Source organism: Leuciscus leuciscus (assembly GCF_965113295.1).
Source record: "Leuciscus leuciscus genome assembly, chromosome: 7".
NCBI lineage: Eukaryota > Metazoa > Chordata > Actinopteri > Cypriniformes > Leuciscidae > Leuciscus > Leuciscus leuciscus.
Genome location: NC_138731.1, coordinates 13398702 through 13422419, shown reverse-complemented (window position 1 = coordinate 13422419; position 23718 = coordinate 13398702). Strand labels below are relative to the sequence as shown.

Below are 23718 nucleotides of genomic sequence, written 5' to 3'. Positions count from 1 at the left end.
CCTCATCTGTTTCTTATACAGTACACAACACACACACACATGGATCACACCAATATAAATAGTGGCTGACTGAAATGTATTTTTCAACATCCAATGTTAAAGAGCAGACTCTCTGTAGAGAGCAGACGATATATATTTATGGTATAAACTAATATATTTTAATATTCTGAAATACACATACTGTATAATGAGTGCAGAAGAACATTTTATTGCACAATAGGCTATGTATTCACAGAACATATTTGAAAACGTTTGATACATTTTGGAAATGGCACAAGGAGGAACTCACGCATCTGTTAACACGCCAAATGTGCATGGTTATTAATACCAGATATTTGTACATTTTACGATCACCTACTCCCGTTTGAGTTGAGGTTATTCTGTTCAGACTGTAGAAACTGCCAATATGAAATAAACTATCAATACTTGAACATAAAAGTACCTCTTTTCTGTATCTAATAAACCAATGTCAAGGCACTTTTGCTCTCTCTGTACCCCTGCCTCTTTCTATGTTCTGTTTGATGCACATTCTTGCTCTGCTGTCTGAAAAAAGTGCTTTGCACACACTTTTTTCAGGGCTTCATAACAATCATATGTTCAAAGGCTGCAAAAAAAAAAAAGGGATTTTCAAAATGGGTTACCATAGAAACAGTGTTAAAGCCACCAGTGTTCTTGGGATTCTGTACTTTCAATGTTCATCAGTTATTTAACGTTGCCGTTTGCTCATGCCACATAAAATGCTTGTCAAGTGATGTCTGAGATGTTGGGGATTGGACTCAATGACTTCTGCAGTGACTGAATTGATATCAAAGATATGTGAAAGATAGAAAATGCACTGCACGGTTAATTTACAATCATTCTTCAGGACCAGTATATATAAATATCTCACATTAATGTTGACTCAATTTAAAATGTATATATTTCAAAAGTAGTTCTTGAAGATTGACTTTTTATCAGAACATGGTTATAAAATGCATCAATTACTCAAGTGTTCACTCTGCAGGAACTACTAGTGGTTTGCACACACACACACACACACACACACACACACACACACACACACACACACACACATATAATAATATATGATAATGATGTATTGCTATTTCTGTTATAAATATTCATATTATCACAGAAGAACTAGGATAAAAGTGTATAGTTCGGAAATAAACACTGATGTCTACGTAAGCTACCAAAATAGAGTAAACCACCTTTAGAAAGTAATATGACATTTCAAATAACAATTGTATCGACTACATTGTTACGTCACTAGCCGGCGACAAGAAAAAAAAGAAAACAATTTTTTACTTTCAAATAATGGTCCAGGAGCCTGATGTATAAACGTTGGGCCCGCACACGTCAATGCCTTTTTTGTGTGTATGCAACATTTATACATTAATTTTCCACGCACATATCGGGATTAATAATTAAAAAAAAACTAGTTATAAATGTGAAATGCTGTGTTTTAATGTTTTAACTACAGCGAGGATTGCTTGGTGCATGATAATTCTGCTTTGAATTGTGTTCTAAATAGCAGAACTAACAAAATATTTGCACACGAACAATGATGCACAGTTTCCGTAATATATAGACAATATATAGTTGACCTAAGGTTGTAAAACCTCTGCTGCACGCAGGTGTTGTTGGTGTCATGCACAGACAGTCAGTAGCCTAATGATAACCATTTCCAGGGTCTTCCCAGTATTTTGAAAAATACTATTGTATTTGAAGGATAGAATTTGAAGGAAATGGTAAGATATGCATGTTTTAGTTTTTAAAATGTTTTGTCAATGATGAGCCGAGTCAGACAATTATTTAAAATAAGGCCTATCTGTTTCTATTAAAAAATCTTAGATTGAGAATAACTCTTCTTTAAAAACTTTCACTGAAATGTATTCTATACAATATTTATTTATTCTAAATCAAGGCAAGGATACTGAATGATTTTTAGTAATGTAATGTAACGGCACATAGCCCTTATCTCATATTTTCCTAATGCCTTGTGTTAAACATGGTATCATGTGGATGGGAATATGCATGGAAATGATATGCAGATGTTATGCATAGTAAAATGAGGTGATGTAAGCTCCATATATGGTTATTTCAGGGAGGAGAAGGGGTGGAGATGCATGTACGCACAATCTTCCGCTGACTTGGTTTCATAAAGGGAATTTTGCACAGGTTCTGGCGTACGCAGGGTTTTATAAATCTGAAAACTTTTGTGTATACGCAAAATCTTGCTTTTGTATCTATGCACACTTTTAGGATGACATCTACGTAAAATTTTATACATGAGGCCCCTGGAGGAAGATAACAAGATATTGGAAAAGACTGTATTTGAGACTTCCTTTGGGTTGTTGACAGAATGGCAAATCTGTTAACATGAAGGCAGTATCAATATGCTGGCATGCTATTAGTCACCAGTTTTTTTAACCCTATTAGATTGAAAACTCGTAGTGCTGGCCAACCTCCAAACATCCAACAGTACTGTTTTATGTTTGATAATATCTCAACATAACAGTTATCCTAAATAAATAGAATATAATTATAAAACTGACAACCACCTGTTAAAATTAGCTTTATATATATATATATATATATATATATATATATATATGTGATTTTCAAAAGCTAAGGCAAATAAAGTGTGTTCCAGAATGCAATACGAGTGCTTTTCTTTTTTCCTCAAGAATATTTGCTATTAAGCTCTGAACTTTTTTATTACCTTTAACAAAAAATAAAAGTAAATTGTAGCACACTGAGAGTTAAATGGACATACTAAACAACAATAAAATAAATATGAGAATCAGATCATTTTACATTTTTAGAAGTAACTTGTAATTTTGATTTTAAGACGTGTGTGTGAACTACTGAGCCCTGTTAAATGTTATATTTTCATCCTAAGGGATACACACTGACACCACACTGGTTTTACCAACTTCCCCAAGCAGCATGTCTACAATTACACTTCATTGCTGATCAATAGAAAAAAAAAATCAATCATGTGCACTTCAAGGCCAGTGAGACCCAATGCCTCCTATTTTAGTCACTCGCTTTAACAGGATGTGGTAGTCTTTCTAAATGAATAAACAGTACAATGTCCCTTGTTCTTGTGCATTCAGCTTAAGGCTGGAATACTCGACACAACTTTTAAAATCGGAACAGAAATGGACAGAAGGTCAGAACATATACACTTGCTGACTTTGTAAATGGTTACAGAGATAAACAGAGCATCATACTCTAAATGACTGTTGATCACACACTACATTATGAAAAAGAAATTACGCAGAAACATGCACTTAGTTTCTAAGAGACGCATGGAAAATGAAAACAACGTGTTCTAAAATCAGCTCAAAATATCAATATGTTTGATATCCTCTGATGGATGGAATGAAAATCTGAAGCTAAAAAAGTCTACTGCCCAGAATCTGCATACTGACTACTAACTAAAGTTGACTCATGCGGGCAAAATCAGGGCAAAAAGCAGGACAAAGGTTGTGTAGTATAATTACATTTCAGAGGCCTTTTAAATTTAAAATCAAAATGCGAAAGACAATACAAGATTAAAGTAGCAGACGAAATAACTTACCGGTCGTTTCAACAATACCCTCCAAAATCACAACTATTTCAAACTGTTCCGTCTGCATTGATCGCTGAGAGAGCTCATAGAAGGGGCTCTTGGTGTCGATCACATGACAGATTGTGAGTGGTGACACGAGAAAGAGTTGGTCCGCTCCGGTGCTGAAGCCCACATCCAGCTCCAGCTGATCCAGGGGGAGGAACTCACCCTCAGGTGTCTGTCGGGACTGCAGGAGCGAGAAGAGGGGAGACGGGGCGTAAACAATGCTTTACAAACTGTACGGTGAAGTGAGCTGTGAGGATAGACAGTCAGTCATCAAAGGAGAGACAGGAAGGAAATCAAATCAAAGTTCAACGTTTACAATAAGGGAACCAATGTTATATTTTTAGTTTAGTTTTTGAATACAACAAAGATGTCAGGGAGACACTATGCAGCATGTCTCCTGGTTACTGTACGAGATTTTGGCCAGTGTAGGCTACTAAAATATAGGCCTGCATATAAGGCAGCCATAACTCAGTCTAAAGGACTGAGAACATATTTTCTGACATAACATTTTATAAGGTTTTTTTTATTATTATTAAATGAGGAGGATGTCAAGTATCACATCCAAGCATTAGCTGAGTCTCTTGATGGACAACAGAGGGCAGAGTAACACTTTCAGCAGCTACAGTGTAGAAAATCGCCACTGGTCAAAAGTTTGGAATATTTTTTTAAATGTTTTTGTCTCTTGAGTCTCTTATGCTCACCAAGGCTGCAATTTTTTTGTTTGCAAATAAATACAATAAAAATACAATTAAAACAGTAACTTAATTGTCAAATATTATTACAATTTAAAATAACTGTTTTCTATTTGAATATATATTTTAAAATGGCATTTATTCTTGTGATGGTTGTGTGGAAACCATGATAAAAAAAAATGTCAGGATTGTTTAATGAATATAAAGAACAGCATTTATTTGAAATAGAAATCTTTTGTGACATTTTAAATGTCTTTACTGTCACTTTTGATCAATTTAATGTGTCCTTGCTGAAGAAAAGTATTTTTTTTCTTCCATTTTTTATCTTATTTACCGAACTTTTGAATGGTAGTGTATCACAGTTTCCACAAAAATAACAAGCAGCAAAAACTGTTATTAACCGATGCTAATGTTTCTTGAGCAGCAAATCATCATATTAGAATGATTTCTGAAGGATCATGTGACACTGAAGCCTGGAGTAATGATGCTGAAAATTCTGATTTGCCATCACAGGAATAAATAGCATTTTAAATAAGTTATTTTAAATTGTAATCATATCTTTTTTTTATTGTATTTTTTATCAAATAAATGCAGCCTTGTGAACATAAGATACTTCTCTTATAACATAACATATCTGGATATAATCATTTTATCTACAGTGACCATGTTAGACCTAGACAAAGATAGTTGCAAACACACAAAAAGTATATTTACATGCAGCTTCACAACATTAGTAGGCAACAAATTACTGTATTTACATGCTGCTAATGTATATTACTCAGTACATACATGTCTAATTACAAGTTAACAATTTCTAAAATCTGACAAAAGGCAGGCTCTTACCTTGAGTATTTTGCACCGGATCTGTGCTGAAACCATGTGACTATTGCGCAGATTTCCCACCCTGAACATCAGCGTGAGTTTGCCGTCACGCATGGAGATGACTGCGTTTTCACTAAACATCAGAGTCTCTGCCCTCTTCTTTGGTTGAGACATCTTAATAAACATACAGCCTATTAAAAAGGCATCCACTATGGAGCCCAGGATAGACTGAAATAGAAAGAGAATAATTCCTTCTGGACATTTATCGGTGATGTATCTGTGGCCATATCCTATAGTGGCCTCTGTCTCAATGAAGAAGAGGAAAGCAGAGGGAAAGTTATAGACGTTGGCCACGCACGGCGTGTACTTATTATCGTGGACTCGGTACAGGTCACCTCTGATGTATGCAATGATCCACCACATTGAAGCCATGAATAACCAGGCCACTGTGTATGTGAGGATGAAGATGAAGAGGTTCCATCGCCATTTGAGGTCTACTAAAGTTGTGAATAAGTCTGAAAGATATCTGCTGGTCTCTCCACCCAGGTTTCCATGCTGGACGTTACATCGTCCATTCTTGTCCACGAATCGTTGTCGTTTCCTCCTCTTGTCCTTCTGATGGCTGGAGGATTTGGTGGTCACTACCTGATAGTCGCTTCCAAATTTCTTACGAAGTGCAGACATTTTATCCTGCAGATACAGCAGTAAAACTATCATGACTGTCTGATATTTTAGCAGTGTATTAGACCTGTCATGACCATTTCAGTGGATAAAGATGTTACAAGTAAAAACAAGACCACAGAAATAGAAGAGACTGAAGCTAGTTGTCACATGAAGAATTTATCACTTGATCTTTATCTCTTATCGTTCAAGCTTTTGAGTCAAAAGTCAAATTACTGAAAGGCTGATATGTCAGGTAGGGGCAAGTTTTCACGCGTGTTTTAAAGTAAATTTATTCAGTTGATTTATTACAATTTCACCGGAACAGTAGTTTTACAGGTTACAGTTTATTTTAAGATCTGTCACAGTGTAATTACACAAATACAACGGGACAAAAGGCCCGTGTACAACGGGGCTAAAGGCTCCTTTGATTTTATTTTCCTCTAAACCAGTAGATGGCACAAAAACTTTCCACAGCACATGGAAATTAGGCAGAGCCTTGACATGATCGTTGGCAGCAAAGTTGATTCTGCGATAATTTGATATAGTAATATGATAATTTTTTTTTTTTTTTTTTTTTTTTAAGGCAATATTTAAGCAGCAAATGAGAATCGTAAAAATTATTGAATATATTTTGAGACAAAGGTCTTCTTAATGATTTTCAGTTAATGTTTCTTAATGATTTTTAGATTTTCAAGCTAATTAAAGCAACAGTTTTCAATAAAAAGAAAAATATGTAAAAGTATGGTATTTGGGGTAAAAGGCACCCCAGTTGTTGGGGCTAAAGGCATAATAATTAACATGATAATAAAGAGCTGGCTGTCTTTTCCATCTGATGACATGGTTAGATTGAGATAGTAAGTATCATATATTAAGTTGGGTGTCCTCCTCAGAGATAATCACCATAATTAGAATCAAACAATCATATTCAAAAATATGATATTAATCATATCATATATAAAAATAAAAAAATTAATTGTTCTACTCTAAATATATATTATTATAGGATCTCATTCAATGCTTTCAGGATCTTTACTTTATTTATTTTTTTATGTATTTGAAAAATAAATATTTGTATATTTACATATTTTAACGACAGTGTATTTATTGAACAAAACATTAATCATTTTATTACCAAAATAAATAGAAAATAGTGCAAACTTTGCTAAAGTGATTATTTTGAACAAGTGCTAACTTAGACATTATTAAAACATATCATTTTAGTTTACGTATTTGTATTAATAATGTGTGCCTTTTGCCCCATGCTGGTGAGCCTTGTGTGTGGAAAAAGGCCCCCCTCAGGACCTCATCCATTTATACGATTTTTAAACAAAATAAACCACTTTTATGATTTATTTTCACACAAAATATGTTGCTCCATAAATGTTCAATACAAACATATATTTTTCTGCTATCATACACTATGGGAATAGTGAAAAGCACATTTATTCTTAAGGTGTGCCTTTAGCCCCGTTGGAGCACTAAGTAATATAAAAAAAAAAACATAGGTACTACTATACTACTATAGTTTTAGGGTTGGGGGTTGTTTAGGATTACTTGCTTATAATTATGCATCATTTACTGTTGTTTTTACTATAGCAAACTTGTATGCGTAATACACCAAAATAAAGTTGTGCCATTTAATGTTTGTCTTATATATATATATATATATATATATATATATATATATATATATATATATGATTATTATTATTATTATTATTAGCTTTTTCCTCTGTTTCATTAACTTTTTTTGCTCCATAATTCTTTAATTGTTTGCATTTTGTAAAACCATAGCCTGTAATATTTTAGAAACATGTTGTGGAAAATAGATTTTGTACTTTAAATAGAAGAAAGTTAACGTTTCACTGCAGATTCCATGATTATATCTATAATAGTGAATTAACCTCTTTGCATGGAAAATTCCAATAGCTTGTTTGTAGTCATAAAACATAAACATTGACTTTTCAAAACCTGATAAATAATCAGAGGGAATTGTAGAAAAATTGTAGAAAAATAGACCTGGTCCAATGAAAATGTGAAAAATCATAAGAAAAGACAATAGTCTTACCTATATTTCACCATACAGTGATTTCTCCTCTCTTCTCATAACCTGCGTATCATCTCAGTTTAAAGCGTAGTTTAAAGGGAAGCAATCGTTTGTTTATTTACGGAAAATGAGTAAAGAGACATGTTCCCTCGTTGGAGATGAAAGCAGGAAACTCTCCACAGGCGCTGTCCAGCGGCTCGAGTCCTGAAACACTCAGTCTGTCTTCACTCGTCTGTTCATTTGAGTTTCACAAACCGAAGCTCATAGTTGTGGATGATTTTCGTCAGTCCGATCATAGATTAGCGCGTCCGTCTGTCCACCGATTTGCCCAACAATTGATGGATACAAAAAAAAACTAGTCTAGATGCGTTTCAACATCTCGCTGGATTTTCTCCACCTCTGTATGTTCACCAGTAGAACGTTTGCAACTTAATCAGATTATGTTGCTCAGAGCCTGTGTGGTGAAACCAAACTGACGGGCGCGCCTCGGACAGACAGATTTGCACTATGTTTTGCTCGCAAACCCAAAGCTCTGTTGTTCCTGTGTTATCTAGTTCGCTGCAAGAGAATGAAATAAAATAGCCGAAATGGTTGCAGGGACGGCCAGGGTGTCCTTCAGACCCTCAGCGCGAGTGTGTGAAGCTGTTCTTTGTCTCTTCAGTTCCCCTGTGCACTAGCGTTTCTCTCGCAGCGTCTGATGCTCCTCACAGGATACTGAGGTGTGTTATTCAGCAGGGGAGGGCGGAACTTCACAATGACAATTCGCGTTTATTGGCTAAGGAAGTTATACTTACAAGGAATTTGACTTCAGGTTAATTGTGTTTGAATTTCAGTAATTAAATTTTTTCTTTTTTATTGATGCAACCAAGTGCAGTGGTTGCAAAACACTTGCAGTGAGCAGATCATAAGTGCCACTGTTCACTTTTATGCTTATCCACTGAAGCTTCTGAAATAATTACATTTACCATTATCATTTTATAAACTAGAAATGAAATGTGTGCGAACAAAATTCTCAATTAAGCGAAGTGCAGTTCTATGTCCCATCTTGTGCAGCCTTATAAAACTATAAATTATGAAATGGTCATAACTTAAACAATTGAGTAGCCTATTAAAAATATATATTGCGCACTGTAAAAAATAGAGTAGCCTACTAATATTCATGTCCTCACTTCGTAATTTCCAAACGTTAAACAATCAAGCTTTTATTTTTGGCGGTTTAAATACATAGGCTATAAGCCTATGCTGCCTGTTTCAGAGTGAAGCAAGGAATTCATATGCTTGCAACTCAGGATTTGGTGTTTCAGCGCCTTAGAGAGGCTCGATGCACACTGCACAGTAAATTATAGTCGGGCATAATGTAAGCTATTTGTGTATTTATTTTCTATTATTTTCGGGAGCAACAGGGACAGTCTCAGATCTAGGCTATATACCAGTCGATCGCAATCGATGGGTGGTGACCAGTGGTGTAAAACTTATTTTATGCCAAAAATCAAATAGGATATTAAGTAAAGGTCATGTTCCATGAAGATATTTTGTAAATTTCCTACAGTGAAGATATAAAACATTTATTTTTGTGAGTGAATGCAGCACAATCGCGAACATATATGGACAACATTAAAGGCGATTTTCTCAATGTTTTTTTTTTTTTTTTTTTTTTTTTTTACCCTCAGATTCCAGATTTTCAATAGTTGTTTCTCGGCCAAATACTGTCATATCCTAACAAACCATAGCATCAATGGTAAGCTTATTTATTCAGCTTTCATATGATGTATAAATCTCAAATGCCAAAAAATTACCCATGTGACTGGTTTTGTGGTCCAGGGTAACATATAAACAGTAATTACTAATGTAGTTGACATTAATTCAAAAGAAACCCTTTCTTAATACAAGTTCCTGATCTTAACTTTATGTATACCCCCTTTAAAATAAAGGTTCTTTATTGGTCTCTATGGATCCATCCTTTAACATCCATGGCACGTTTTCATTGGACAAAAGGTACTTTATTGCGGAAAATGATTATTCTGATTATTAAAATGTTATTTTATGTTGAGATAAGTTATCCAGTGAGCAAATTCAATACACCGCACATCAGGTGCATTTGAGTCTTCACATCCATTGTACCACTACATGTCTCAATGGTGCAGCAGCAATGCTATGAAGGCTACACACACATACACATTCATGGACTACTCCAAATGCAGCTGAACATCTGGGACGTTTATATCCTCTTTGCATTCAGCATATTCACCTTAAGCAAATTATGGTTTCTGGTTACACAACAAATTAAACACACTAATGCTGAAAACCTTTGAGTCAAACAACAGCAGAGATAAAGCATGATTTATGTTATAGTCTGTTGTCAGATTGCTATAATCTTTCTTTTATCAAGATCAAACATCTTGTTGTGTGTGTATGTGTGTGTCTATTTATAGCTTGTGTGGATGCCAAATGTAATTTACCCATCAAAGGAGAGTGATGACCAGCCACCTGCCTGACATATCGCTGTAGTCTACCTGCCTAATTTGATTTGTGTTGACAGTCTGATTTACTGAGGCCTTTTGAGGATGTAGACTTAGAGACACGTTGAAGAATCTCAATACTTTCTGTAAACAGAAAAGCTCTTTGGATTACACCTAGCCTAAGTGAGGCAGTCAGCTGAAATTATCTTTTCTATCAGAGAGTCGTTTGCACATTTTTTCCTTCTGAAAATATATATATATATTATTTTACATACATTATCCTGATTTATCAAGGCAGTAACAGCATATTTACTCTAAAATTGTTTTTATGTTGTGTGTGTGTGTGTGTGTTCCAGGTAAACTGGGTTGCATTATGAGGACAAGATGTCCCCACAAGGACAAGGATTTTGGTTATTTTGCCATCTTTGTGGGGACATTTTGTCCTCATAACGTAGGGGTTTACCTGTACCACATGGGGAAATTTTTTGGTCCCCATAAGGAAAACAGCTTATAAATCAGACTAAATTATGTTTTTTGAAGGTTTATATATGGGTAGGTTTAGGGGATATAATTTAAAGTTTGTAGAGTATAAACATCATTATATCTATGGAAAGTCCCCATAAAACATGAAAACACAACGTGTGTGTGTGTGTGTGTGTGTGTGCGTGCGTGCGTGTGTGTGTGTGTGTGCGTGTGTGTGTGTGTGTGTGTGTGTGTGTGTGTGTGTGTGTGTGTGTGTGTGTGTGTGTGTGTGTGTGTGTGTGTGTGTGTGTGTGTGTGTGTGTGTGTGTATGCCTTGTGTCACAAATCAAGAGAAATTTTCCATTCCACTACACCTGGAAAAAATGAGCAGCAGCTCTTCCCATCATTCAAGGACAAATAGATTATTGATCTATACTTGTTAAAGCAAGACACAATAACCACTGAAACGGACTCAGAAGTTTAGCTACTGGAAGTATAGATATAGCAATATATAATATGAGTGCTGTCTTTACATCAAAGAGCTCACAAAGAAAAATAATGATTTATCTGCCTCACTCTGGTTTTTCCTTTTAGATAAAGACAGACTTCATTGATATGACACATATTGTGCCACTGGGAAGTTGTCACAAGAGTTATATCTCAGTAACTGGAAGGTTTTGAGTCAAATGTCCAATTACAGAAATGCCAGTTGTCAAGAAGTGTTATTTTCTATATTGGTTTCAAACAATGAAGTATACAATTACAATATCTTTAGTGAATTTTGATCTCTAAACCACCAAAACCGCACTGGTGTTCAGATAAGAGATTATAATGAAGATAACTTTTAACTGAAATGTTATGCTTGACTGTTTTCATGACAAGGGATTATTATTTTTATTTTTTTAATTCTTTTTTTAAATTGACCTAATTTTATGCTTTATATTTTTATTATTGTTATGTTTGGCTGAAAAGTCTTTGGTTGAGTAGATTTAAATAGGCTTTTAAAGATTCCATTGTGGCATCTTACATACTATAAAAGAAAATAATCTCTTTGCTGGCTGTGCATTTCTTTCTCTCTCACCAAAAAAAACAAACCAATGATCTCTTTGTCCCCTTGCGCGACCTGATCTGCACTTTCCCTTTCATGCTCCTTGCTTCTTTCCCTTTCCCTTTCCCTTTCCCTTTTGATTTTGTTTTTTATTGTCTTATTTACTCCCTGCCACACACTCAAAAATATATATCTTGTTGGTCTAAATTAATACAATTATGACACACATTTCCACACAGTTGAATAGATTTATTAACTGAAACTAGAATACTTGTAATGATGAGTAAAATGAATCTTAATTCAATGAAATCACACCAATTTCATTTGCTGTGTTGGGGCATTACAATATTGCCTTACTCCCTAAAATGTAAATAATTTGGTTAGTTACTTTAAATGGAAGGTAATGCATTACATTACTTTTCCAATACTTTTTTCTCACCTGGGCTGGGCTTGCTTCTATGTTTTATAAAATATATATATATATATATTTTTTATATATTTTTTTTTTTCTCTCACACCAAAAGTGAAAAGAATAAGCCTCAGTCTAAAGGAAATGCAAATTCACGCCTGTACAGTAGAGGGCTCAGCTCAAACAAACCGTCAGAGCTGTGCCATTCTGGATTGCAGAAAAATGTGAAAAAAGTTTTCATTTCACTGTTTTTATTCAATTTTGAGGAATACTGAATCTGTTTTTGTGCAAGCGACTCAGCGAGTAAATGCATGCTCACATTTAGTCTAGGTCTACAATAACCATCATGTTTACACAGTGCTTACTCACGATTTTGTTCAACATGAGGACAAGAGAGCTGTCAGTCAATACATGGGAAAATAATCTCATGTTACTGTGTTATTCCCATCACTATTAATTTCCCTAAACATAATTCACTCTTGTTGATCCAACCAGAGTGCTGTCAATGGTCAAATTGGTGCCCTGTGCAGAGCAGAGATTTGTGCCCTGTGAGTTTTCTGAGTTTTTGAGGAAAAGGAAAGATCTGTTAGTGTTTAAGCGTTTAATGTCTTGTTATGTTGGATAGGAGCTTGTTCTTAAGTTGTGTTAGTTTTGTGAGTATGTTGGCTATTTGTGTTAACTACAGTAGATCTTCAGAAAAAAAATAAACTAATAGAAAAGGTAATACATTTGAGTGCAAATGACAATTAAGTAAAATTTATAGATTTGTGTTGCTTTAGCTCATTTTAATTAAGAAAACTGTGCAAACAGCTAAAACAAACCTCCTGTAATATCAGTTTTCAAATCAATGTTGATATCATACTTTGGCCAGAAAGTTTCAGTAAAGATATTTTCCTAATTTAGCATTTTCTTAGTCTGCCTTCTTTAAAATGATCAATGTCAAATCAAGTCAAGTCACATTTATTTATATAGCGCTTTTTACAATACAGATTGTTTCAAAGCAGCTTTACAGAGATAACAGGAAAATAATGCAACAAAGTTTGTTTCCAGAAGAAAATAGCGTCACAGTCCAGCTTAAGTAAGTTCAGTGATGTTTCATTTTTGTTGTAAAAAAGTTATTAATTTAGTTAATTTATATATATACTGCCCTACATAGGCAAAACGTCTCAGGTTACGACTGTAACCTATGTTCCCTGAGAACAGGGAACGAGACACTACGTCATAGACGCTTTGGGGAACACCTCAGGCGTGACAGGTGTCTGAAATCAAATATCAACTCACGGCAATCATGTTGACCAGCGACAGCCCGTGAACTTGATTGATTAACGCGCGACCTGGATGTATAAAGGGAGCCTTGAAAACATGACAACATCCTATCGTCTGAAGGGACTGTTGGTAGGCAGGCCCCGATGCATGGCAGGGAGACGTACACTGTAAAAAAAAATCCTAATTTTACAGAGAATAACTCTAATTTTTTTTGAGTATTTTTCTGTTATTTTAAATTATATTCAAAACTCTGTAAAATTACAAAGAATATCTGTAAATTAATTAATTGACTGTTAATTTAAGGATTATATCATTAATTACAAATTACAGTGATTCTTATTTTTTTCACAGGACAATTACTGTATTATTTATACAGTATTTTTCTGTTATTTTAAATTACATACAAAGTTGTGTAAAATTACAATAAAATTGTGTAATTAAATATGTAGCTCATTATATTAAAGGTTTATATCCATACTAACAATTTAACATATTTCCTTGTCATTTTAAAGTAAATGTTATTAGTTTTACATTTAAGTGTATTTTTACATTTAAACTCTGTAATTCTGGATACAAATTTAATGCAAGCAAACTGCACAATTATTGTTAAACTGACCTTGCTGGTCAGACAGCAGGCCAACAGGGATCATGGTGGAACATATGGTGCATTTAGGTCCTCCTGGGAAGTTTGTATTCATGAGGTTTTACTATTAATTTTTTATGTTTTAAATTAATTTATGAAGCCACTGTATCATTACATATTATATTGCTATATTATAATGCTCATATTTTGTGCAGGCATTAGCTTACTTCATTGTAAATAGAAAAGCCTGACAATGTCACTGCTACAGTATAAGTATTGTGGTATTCCTCAATGTTTCGCACTGACACACCACGGGGTTAAAGAAAATTCTGAGCTTCCTACTCATATTTTCATCATTGTGGTGGCGTTTATGTGCGTTCAACTCGTAAATACGATCTTTATGACATGACTTGAATGCACCAATAGCTCTATCTTAGGGACAATCCACACAACTACTCTTAAATTACATTACAGACTGTCGCAGCGAGAAGTTCTTTGTCCTGTATCAACGCTAAAGGCCTAACCACTGCAGTCAACACCTTGGAGTATCTATGCTGTTAAATAAAGGTCTGTAGACAAGGGTTAGGGTTAGAGTTAGGGTTAACCTTAACCCTTAGTTTCTAACCCAGACCCGGTTTCACATTACTGGTGTGCATCTTGAGACAAAACAATGGCACTGACATATTTTAAGATAAGTCAGTGCAAGTTGCTTTCAGGTAAAACAGCTGAAATGTGCATTTTAGTCTGGGACTACAGGCTTAAGCCTTGCCTGTGAAACCCGGGGTATGTTGCAATTTGTATAGAATTATGCCAATGTTAGCAAAGTGTTGTGTTGGACAGAGGATTAACCCTAAACCAACAGGTTGTGTAACAGTGCCACACAGGGTGAAAAGCAATACATTATTAGGCATAAGAGTGTTTCTAAAGGAAAGGACAATAATTTGTTAAAGTGCAAAATGGTCATTATGGGTCACATGGATGTAACTAATGTCACCCAGAGTATACCAATCCATTAGTTTTTCATATGTCTATACAGAATTTTACATGAATACATATGCAGTGTTTGCTCTGTTTAATATATAATCTGTTTGCTCTGTTAAATTGCTGTTTAGCAGAGCAGTGGTAAATATATGTTGTTATATATATATATATATATATATATATATATATATATATATATATATATATATATAATTTTTAATCATACACTGCAATGAAAACACCATTTAACCAATTGAATAAATATAACAGCCAGCTTACAAATACAGCTAAATAAATAGAACGTGTGTTTTCCTATTCTTTCTTTTAAAACATGTCATCTTTTCTTGTAGTTGCAATGTTACCACACTATTGGCTGTCTCTCCGAGTTGTTTTGAGCATGATTGGTTATTCAGACTGTCATCCAGGAATCTGGCCAATGACAGCTATGTGCGCCTTTTACAGGTCATGTTTGAATACGTCTGTTGGAGTGAGTGGGTGTGTGTGTGCTGCTGCTTGGGATCTGTGGCTTTTAACGTTATACTGTTTAAAACATGGATTATTTTACATCGGACTGCTACATTTTTATTTTGAGCGAGTTGCGGGATGTAAATTAAGAACAAACAAGGAATATATATGGACAACGCATTTTAACAACGTGTAACGGACATATTGCAATCTGCGGAAGGTAAATAACGTTTTATTTTATAAAAACAATTCTGCTACATCAAAATATAGTGTGTTAAATTGATCATCTAAACGCGATTAGAGCAATATCGATATTAGTATATGTTTCAATGTATTAGGCTAATGTTATGTGTTGCTAGCATGTGTATTGTCAGCTAACTTAGGTTAAAAAAAAAAACTCACCATAGGAGCTTTACAATGACTGAGAACGTACTCGGTTACTAACGTAACCTCGGTTCTCTCTAGAAGAGGGAACGAGTACTGCGTAAGATATCTTACGCTAGGGGAAAATCCTTTTCCGCGAGATATTGAAGCCAAAAATTATCCTTAATTTTGTAATAATGCAAAACGCGTTGCAGCAGCAATACAGACATAGGCGAGACAGCTCGCGCGCCTATTGGCTGCTCTGCGGCAACTGCAGCAGCCTATCGAGCGAGGCCTGGCGTGACGTCAGACCCAATCAGGGCACTTCGCGCCCGCTGCGTCACGTCCCGCCGAAATGGGCGTGGTCTAGGCCTATAAATATCGCTCGCAGGCAGCTATTATCTGGTTTTTCATCATCGAAGCAACCAGAGCGTGTGCATGCACGGCAAGATACGCAGTACTCGTTCCCTCTTCTAGAGAGAACCGAGGTTACGTTAGTAACCGAGTACGTTCTCTTACGAGAGGTCTCTCGTACTGCGTAAGATATCTTACGCTAGGGGACCAAATGTAAAACGCCGTGCATGCTGAGATCTGACAGCAAAGACCCAAGGGCGAAAGCCCGGGGTACATATAGTGCACAATCACTCAGGGAACTCACAGGGAGTCCGGGAAGAGGGAGGGGTGCAGCCTCACTCTTCCACATATAGCAGCGTCGATGGGACGCGAATTTCATCATACAGACAGGGCGGGGTACGGCCTGAACTGATGGGGAAATGTGGGTCTTACACAGTTTGCCCAGCTTTATACTGTCGAACATTGAGCTGTGCTCAGCAGACGCAGCATTCTGAGCTGATCGCATCAGGTCAGATAATACTGGTAAATTTAGACCGACAGCAGCCTGGCCTGCAGGGCGGGAACCTCTAGGTTATAAAACCTTATAAATGTAGACGGGGAGGCCCAGCCTGCCGCCATACAAATATCTTGTAAGGCAATCCCACTTGACCAGGCCCACGAAGAGGCCATGCCTCTCGTGGAGTGCGCTCTGACACCCAATGGGCACTGCATGCCCTTGGAGGCGTATGCCAGCGCTATAGCATCAACTATCCATCTGGATAGGCTCTGTTTCGACGCGGCTAGTCCCTTAGAACGTCCGCTAAACGAAACGAAAAGCTGCTCCGTCTGTCTGAAAACAGACGAGCGAGACACATAAGCTCGTAATGCCCTGACTGGGCAAAGGAGGCTCGCGTCTCTTTCCTCATCAGGGACCGGTAGGGCTGACAGGGAGATCACCTGCGCCCTAAACGGTGTGTTGAGGGATTTTGGAACATAACCGTGCTTAGGTTTGAGTATAACTTTTGAGTCATTGGGCCCAAACTCCATGCACGCCGCGCTCACAGAGAGCGCGTGCAGATCCCCTATGCGCTTCACTGAAGCGAGAGCCAGCAAAAACACCGTCTTGAAAGACAGGTGTTTCAAATCGATTGACTGTAAAGGCTCAAATGGCGCACCTTTCATGGCTTCCAGAACCGTAGAAAGGTCCCATACGGGGACTGAGGGAGGTCTGGGAGGATTCAGTCTCTTAGCCCCTCTAAGGAAGCGGATGACTAAATCGTTCCTTCCTATTGACTGACCAAGCGTTGTTTCTGAGAACGCTGCTATAGCCGCCACATAAACTTTGAGCGTGGAGGGGGCCCTGCCCCCATCCAACAGCTCTTGTAGGAAGGAAAGCACCTCCGTCACACCACAGTTTGTGGGTGACACACCACGGGCTGTGCACCAGCCCGAAAACACCGACCATTTCGAAGAATAGAGTCGTCTTGTAGACGGAGCTCTAGCCTGCGTGATCGTGTTTAATACTCCTTTAGGGAGTCCAACATGTACCCGTTGATGGCCCAGACATGAAGGGACCATAGTTCCGGGTGAGGATGCCAGATCGAGCCGCGGGCCTGTGAGAGGAGATCTCTCCTCATTGGTACTGGCCACGGGGCAGTACTTGCTAACTGCATCACGACTGGGAACCAAGGTTGGTTTTTCCAGAACGGTGCTACCAGCAGTACTGAGCATCCTTCTTCCCTGATCCGTTCTATCACCTGAGGCAGGAGAGAGATGGGGGGAAAAGCATAGAGCGGGCAGCGGGGCCACACATGGGCCAGCGCGCTCCTGCTCTTGGAAAAAAATTCTTGACAGTGAGCGTTTTCTTGAGACGCAAACAGGTCCACTTCCGCTCTGCCAAATTTCTTCCACAGCAGATGGACTGTCTGTGGGTGTAGAGACCACTCGCCTGCCGGAACATTGTTCCTGGACAGTCTGTCCGGTCCTATATTCAAGATCCCTGGCACGTGCGCTGCTCTGAGCGAGCGCAGGTTGCACTGAGCCCATACCAGGAGGCGTTCTGCCAGCCTGTACAGTTTCTCGGATCTGATGCCGCCCTGGCGATTTATGTAGGACACCACAGACATGTTGGTCGAATGGACCAAGACGTGGTGACCTTTTATTTGGGGACAAAAACGCGTCAGCGCGTTGTCTACTGCCAGCATTTCGAGGCAGTTTATGTGCAGGAGCTTCTCCCGTTCTGACCATTGGCCGAAGAACGGTCTGCCCTCGAGCAGCGCTCCCCATCCCGAGGTGGACACGTCCGTGGACACCACTTTCACCCTCGAGGAAGTCCCCAGGCTTACACCTGATTGGTACCAGTCGTTCGCTTTCCAGGGTTTCAGAGCTGTGACGCACTTCTGATTGACCCTGAGGCGAAGCAAACCGGGTGCCCACGCTTCGCGTGGGACTCGCGCTTTCAGCCAAAACTGCAGCGGGCGCATGCGGAGCAGGCCCAGCTGGAGCATTGACGATGCTGAGGCCATGAGACCTAGCATCTTCTGAAATCTCTTGAGCGGGACAGACGCGCCGCAGCGAAAAGAGTTCGCTGTGCGTCGAATGTCTACCGCGCGCTGTTGTGATAGTCGCGCTATCATGGATAGTGAGTCCAGTTCTGTGCCCAGGAAAGATATTTTCTGACTGGGTGACAGGGAGCTCTTCGCCCAATTGACACTCAGACCCAAATCCTCGAGGTGATCGAGTAAAATGGTCATGTGTTCTATGAGCACTGCGCGAGATTGCGCTAGAATCAGCCAATCGTCCAAATAGTTCAGCACTCGCATGCCTCTCATTCTGAGGGGTGCGAGCGCCGCATCCATGCACTTCGTAAATGTACGGGGTGCCAGGGACAAACCGAACGGCAGGACTGTGTACTGATATGCCTGGCCCTCAAAGGCGAATCTCAAATATCGCCTGTGACGTGACGCTATCTGTATTTGAAAATACGCGTCTTTCAGATCTATTGACACAAACCAATCTCCTTGGCGAATCTGCACAAGGATTTGCCTGGTCGTGAGCATCCTGAACTGTCGCTTCACAAGCACTTTGTTCAGTTGCCTTAGATCTAGTATGGGTCTGAGACCCCCGTCTTTTTTCGGTACCAGGAAGTATCTGCTGTAAAGCCCTCCTTCGCTCTGAACTTGAGAGAGAGGCTCTATGGCCCCTTTGCTCAATAGTTTCGTCACTTCGGCTCGAAGTAGATGTGCTACTTCTGTTTTTACCGTGGTCTCGACGCGCGCCACATAGCGGCGAGGGCGTCGGCGAAACTGCAGCGAATAGCCTCTTTCTATAATGTTCAGCACCCACTTCGAAACCCCGGGTAGCTTTGCCCATGCGTCTGCATGGATAGCTAGGGGTTGAATACGAAGCGCGCTCCGCTCGCTCAGCGATGGAGAAGCTTCGGCGTGCTGTAACACAAGCATGGCGCTCGTGACATATGAGGCATGGGGCGCGCTGATAACAGCGGGCAGATTGCCCGCGCTCGACTCCTCTGCGGTGGTCAACCGCGAGGGGGAGGGCTGGGCGGTTCCCGTGGGAACTGTCATGTCTATGTGTGGATGTGGGCGCGGGACAGCGGGCACATTTATCACACCGAAAGCATCGTTCGCTTGAGTGAAGCGAGTGCACGTTGGTTTCGTTTTTACAGAAACCGTGAGACATGCATAACGTGGTGTTAGTGGGCACTGGGTAGTGGGCACATTCACCATGTTTGAAGCGCAACCGATCTGAGTCGGTTTTATGTGCGCGAGCCCTGTGTGACAGGCTGTGCTTGTGTGTAGGGATGGGCACTGGGCAGTGGGCATTCTTACTACACATGAAACACCATCAGCCGTGGCCGGGACACCAGAAAATACACTCTTTTGGGGATTTATCTGGGTAGCCGTGAAAACGGCATTTGTGTGCAGGCAAGCGGGTGACAGAACCGACTTGTTGGCTGCAGAAAACACTGGAACAGTCACATTTGCTGGAACTGGACGAGCGAATAGCTTTGGTGTGAGTCCGGCTGCAGCGGGACTGGAACACCGTCGTTTTCCTAGCTGTGCTAGGACGACTTCGGGGCCTCGGGCTTCACCGTGATCCTAGGTCGCGAGCCACGTCCTGCGGGGCGGCGACCGGATGAGCGGGAGCGCGGTCTCGCGCTTCTGGCCTGGCGGCGCTGTGAAGTGGAGGCAGTGGACGGTGGCTGTGGCTGTGAGCTCTGAGCAGACGGTTTCGCACGGCCTGCTGCAGAGCTGGAGCGCTTCGGGAGGAAGTGCTTCATAGCCTGAGACGCTTTCTGTACCTCTGCGAATCTCTCCGCGAAGTCCTTGACGGAGGATCCAAAGAGGCCTGTGGCGGGAAGCGGGGCGTCGAGGAACGCGGTGCGTTCAGACTCGGCCATTTCCGAGAGCGTCAGCCAAAGATGTCTCTCAGACACGGTGAGAGAAGCCATAGTCCGTCCAATGGCTTGCGCTGCGGACTTAGTAGCACGGAGAGCGAGGTCCGTGGCACTCCTTAAGTCCGGCATGCAGATCGCGTCAGGTCCTTCCTCATCCAGCTTACGGAGGAGATCGGCCTGGAAGATCTGGAGCGTTGCCATGGTGTGCAACGCTGACGCAGCTTGCCCGGCGGCGGAGAAAGCGCGGCGGAGCAGGCTTGACGTCGTGCGGCAAGCTTTAGAGGGTAGGGCCGGCTTAGCGCGCCGTCCAGCGGAGGGCGGGCATAAGTGGGCCGCTATCGCCTCTTCAACCGGCGGCAGCGAAAGGTATCCTTTGTTCTTGGCATCGTCAACGGCGGAGAATGCCAAAGAAACAGCAGGACGCACTCTAGCCGAATAGTTCCAGGTTCCAGGTTCCAGAGTTCCAGGACTTGGCGACTTCTTCGTGTAACTCAGGAAGAAAAGGCGCCGGTCTGGACGCAGGCGAAGTGCGCTCCCCAGGCAGGAAAAATCCATCCAGCCGGTTGTGAGCGGGCTGCTCAGGCGAAGACCACTCGAGGCCGAGGCTCGCCGCGGCCTGTGCGAGTACTCGCATGAGTTCCGTCTCAATGGAAGCTCTCTTGCCTGACGACGTGCGGGCAGGGGGTGCGGGGTCCTCAGAGCCCGCCCAATCCTCACTGCCTGACGCCAGGATAGAGCAGGAATCATCCTCTCCCAGCAGGGCTTCCTCATCCGCGATGTCAACGGAAGCGGCGGCAGACGGCGGCCGCTGTCCGTCAGGAAGCGAGACAGACGAAGCCGGGGAAGCAAGCGGGCGAACCGGCGAGCTTTGGCGGCTGAGGGAGGGTTCCGGGGCCCGCTGAGCACGGCGCTTTTTACGGCGCGACGCCGCGGCGGGCGGGGGAGCAGTCTCGGTGAAGACGGCTAGGCGAGTCCTCAGAGTCGCCATTGCCATCAGCTCGCAGTGAGGGCAGCCGCCGTCAGCGAGCGCGAGAGCTGCATGTTCCTCACCCAGGCAGGAAACGCAAATCACGTGGCGGTCCCCGTCGCTGAGTGTGGCTCTGCATGAGCCACAGGAAGGCATCTTGAAAAAGACGCTAGCTCTTTTAGAATGTGTGTCGCGGCGGCGACACACACACACAAATACAGAGTAATAAAGAGAAGGATATAAGCGCCGGAAAGCGCAGCAGGAAGGCAGGAAGGCGGCGCGGCCAGCGACTTCAGTGACTCGTCCCGCTGAAGGTGCTCTCTCTCGACGGCGCGGCTTCTAATCCAGCTCCAGCGATGCGTGTGCTTCGCTTGAAGGATGAAAAATCAGATAATAGCTGCCTGCGAGCGATATTTATAGGCCTAGACCACGCCCATTTCGGCGGGACGTGACGCAGCGGGCGCGAAGTGCCCTGATTGGGTCTGACGTCACGCCAGGCCTCGCTCGATAGGCTGCTGCAGTTGCCGCAGAGCAGCCAATAGGCGCGCGAGCTGTCTCGCCTATGTCTGCATTGCTGCTGCAACGCGTTTTGCATTATTACAAAATTAAGGATAATTTTTGGCTTCAATATCTCGCGGAAAAGGATTTTCCCCTAGCGTAAGATATCTTACGCAGTACGAGAGACCTCTCGTAAGAGAACATTGTCTCTTTAGACAGAGAGGAACTCGAACCACACTCTTTGACTATAGAAGAATATGCAAACTAGGCTTTTGAATAGTTGTTGATCGCGGGATATAACGTTAACGTTAGCTGCTAGGCCTAACGTTACCGATCAGTCATCATACTATGTTTTGAGTAACGTTATATGAGTTGGTGAGTAAAATTTTGCAAGCTTTCGCAAATGTCTCTGTTAGTAAAATGCTAATATACAAATAGCTAATATTGCCTTGTATGTGTGTGTTTCCCTCATGATCCAGGAATTTTGGGAATAAATATGATCCAGCCACATGATCTTCAGATAAGGTGAGTATTGTTATATTAAAATACACGTGAAATAGAGGCAGAACATGTAAACTCTGCTCAAAGGCACACTGGTTCAAACCCTCCAGACAATATTTTACCTGTCTGGCCTAGCTGACCCAAAAATAAATGTCCTTTCAAAATGAAAGTATTTTCAAACCTGTATGACTTCTGTGAAACACAAGAATGTTGGGAATAAAACAACATTGGAACCCATTGTAGAGCTTAGATCGGGCCCAACAAATCAAGCCCGACCCTACCCGAGCCCGAGCCCATTGTGTCCGAGCCCGGCCCGGCCCGACACGTTCACTATAATTATGAGCCCGAGCCCGATTTAAACCCGACCATTTTTAATATGTGGGCCCTTATAACCAGGGGCGGCGCCAGGATTTTTTTTAACAGGTGCTGCTGTGCTAGATCATTTAGGCTACAGGGGGGAGCTGCGCAGTTATATATATATATATATATATATATATATATATATATATATATATATATTATATATTATATAAATACTATTAATAAATGAGCAAAAATTGGCCATTCAATATTAAATATTCAATTATTTTAATTATCACAATTAAAGTTTTAATTTTATTCAATTGGACAAGCACAACATTCAGCATTCAATCAAATATTCTTAAAGATTAATTATTATTAATAATGTTACTTCAACATATTGTTATTTCAACATAATATGTGTGTGAGCAACAAGCAAGATGTGCATTTGTAAATTCGGTGACAGCGCGAGTTTCAAATGGTGTAAGTGACCGCAGCGCGCCCGCGACTCCATGTCATGATTATATTGTCTGGTAAATTGCTTTTTATGTATTAAATCTAGGCAATTGATTGATGAAAAATGTATTAAAATTAAAATACAATTTATACTAAACGAAATTCACTTTAAAGAAAAGCTTTCTTCAAAACAAAACTTAACAAACTTGAAACTAAATGTGCTTATTCAATGGCTAAAACACGTATAGGCTACTACAGACTCTCTTTTTGAACAAATTGCAGCACATTCACTTAATTCTGAATTTTGCACATGAAAGGCATTTGTTTGTGCATAAAACATATCTGTAACATTTATCACATT

At 40.3% G+C, this 23718-nt stretch overlaps 2 protein-coding genes across 2 annotated transcripts in view; both read right to left on the bottom strand.

Moving 5' to 3' along the window:
• kcnj3a (potassium inwardly rectifying channel subfamily J member 3a) overlaps positions 1-8210 on the bottom strand; it is a 126707-nt gene extending 118497 nt beyond the window's left edge. The window contains exons 1-3 of the mRNA XM_082176189.1: positions 7871-8210; positions 5161-5829; positions 3590-3806 (exon numbers count right to left, since the gene is read on the bottom strand). Of these exons, the coding sequence (XP_082032315.1) occupies positions 3590-3806; positions 5161-5823 (880 nt within the window). The 5' untranslated portion in view covers positions 5824-5829; positions 7871-8210. The remainder of the gene's footprint in view (positions 1-3589; positions 3807-5160; positions 5830-7870) is intronic.
• An 8557-nt stretch (positions 8211-16767) lies between these two features.
• LOC309503356 (uncharacterized protein) lies at positions 16768-18504 on the bottom strand (the record flags this gene model as incomplete). The annotated part of the gene is made up of 2 exons (XM_082176153.1): positions 16768-17033; positions 17070-18504. The coding sequence occupies 2 exons, from the start codon at positions 18502-18504 to the stop codon at positions 16768-16770; spliced, it is 1701 nt and encodes a 566-aa protein (XP_082032279.1).
• Positions 18505-23718: the final 5214 nt, after the last annotated feature.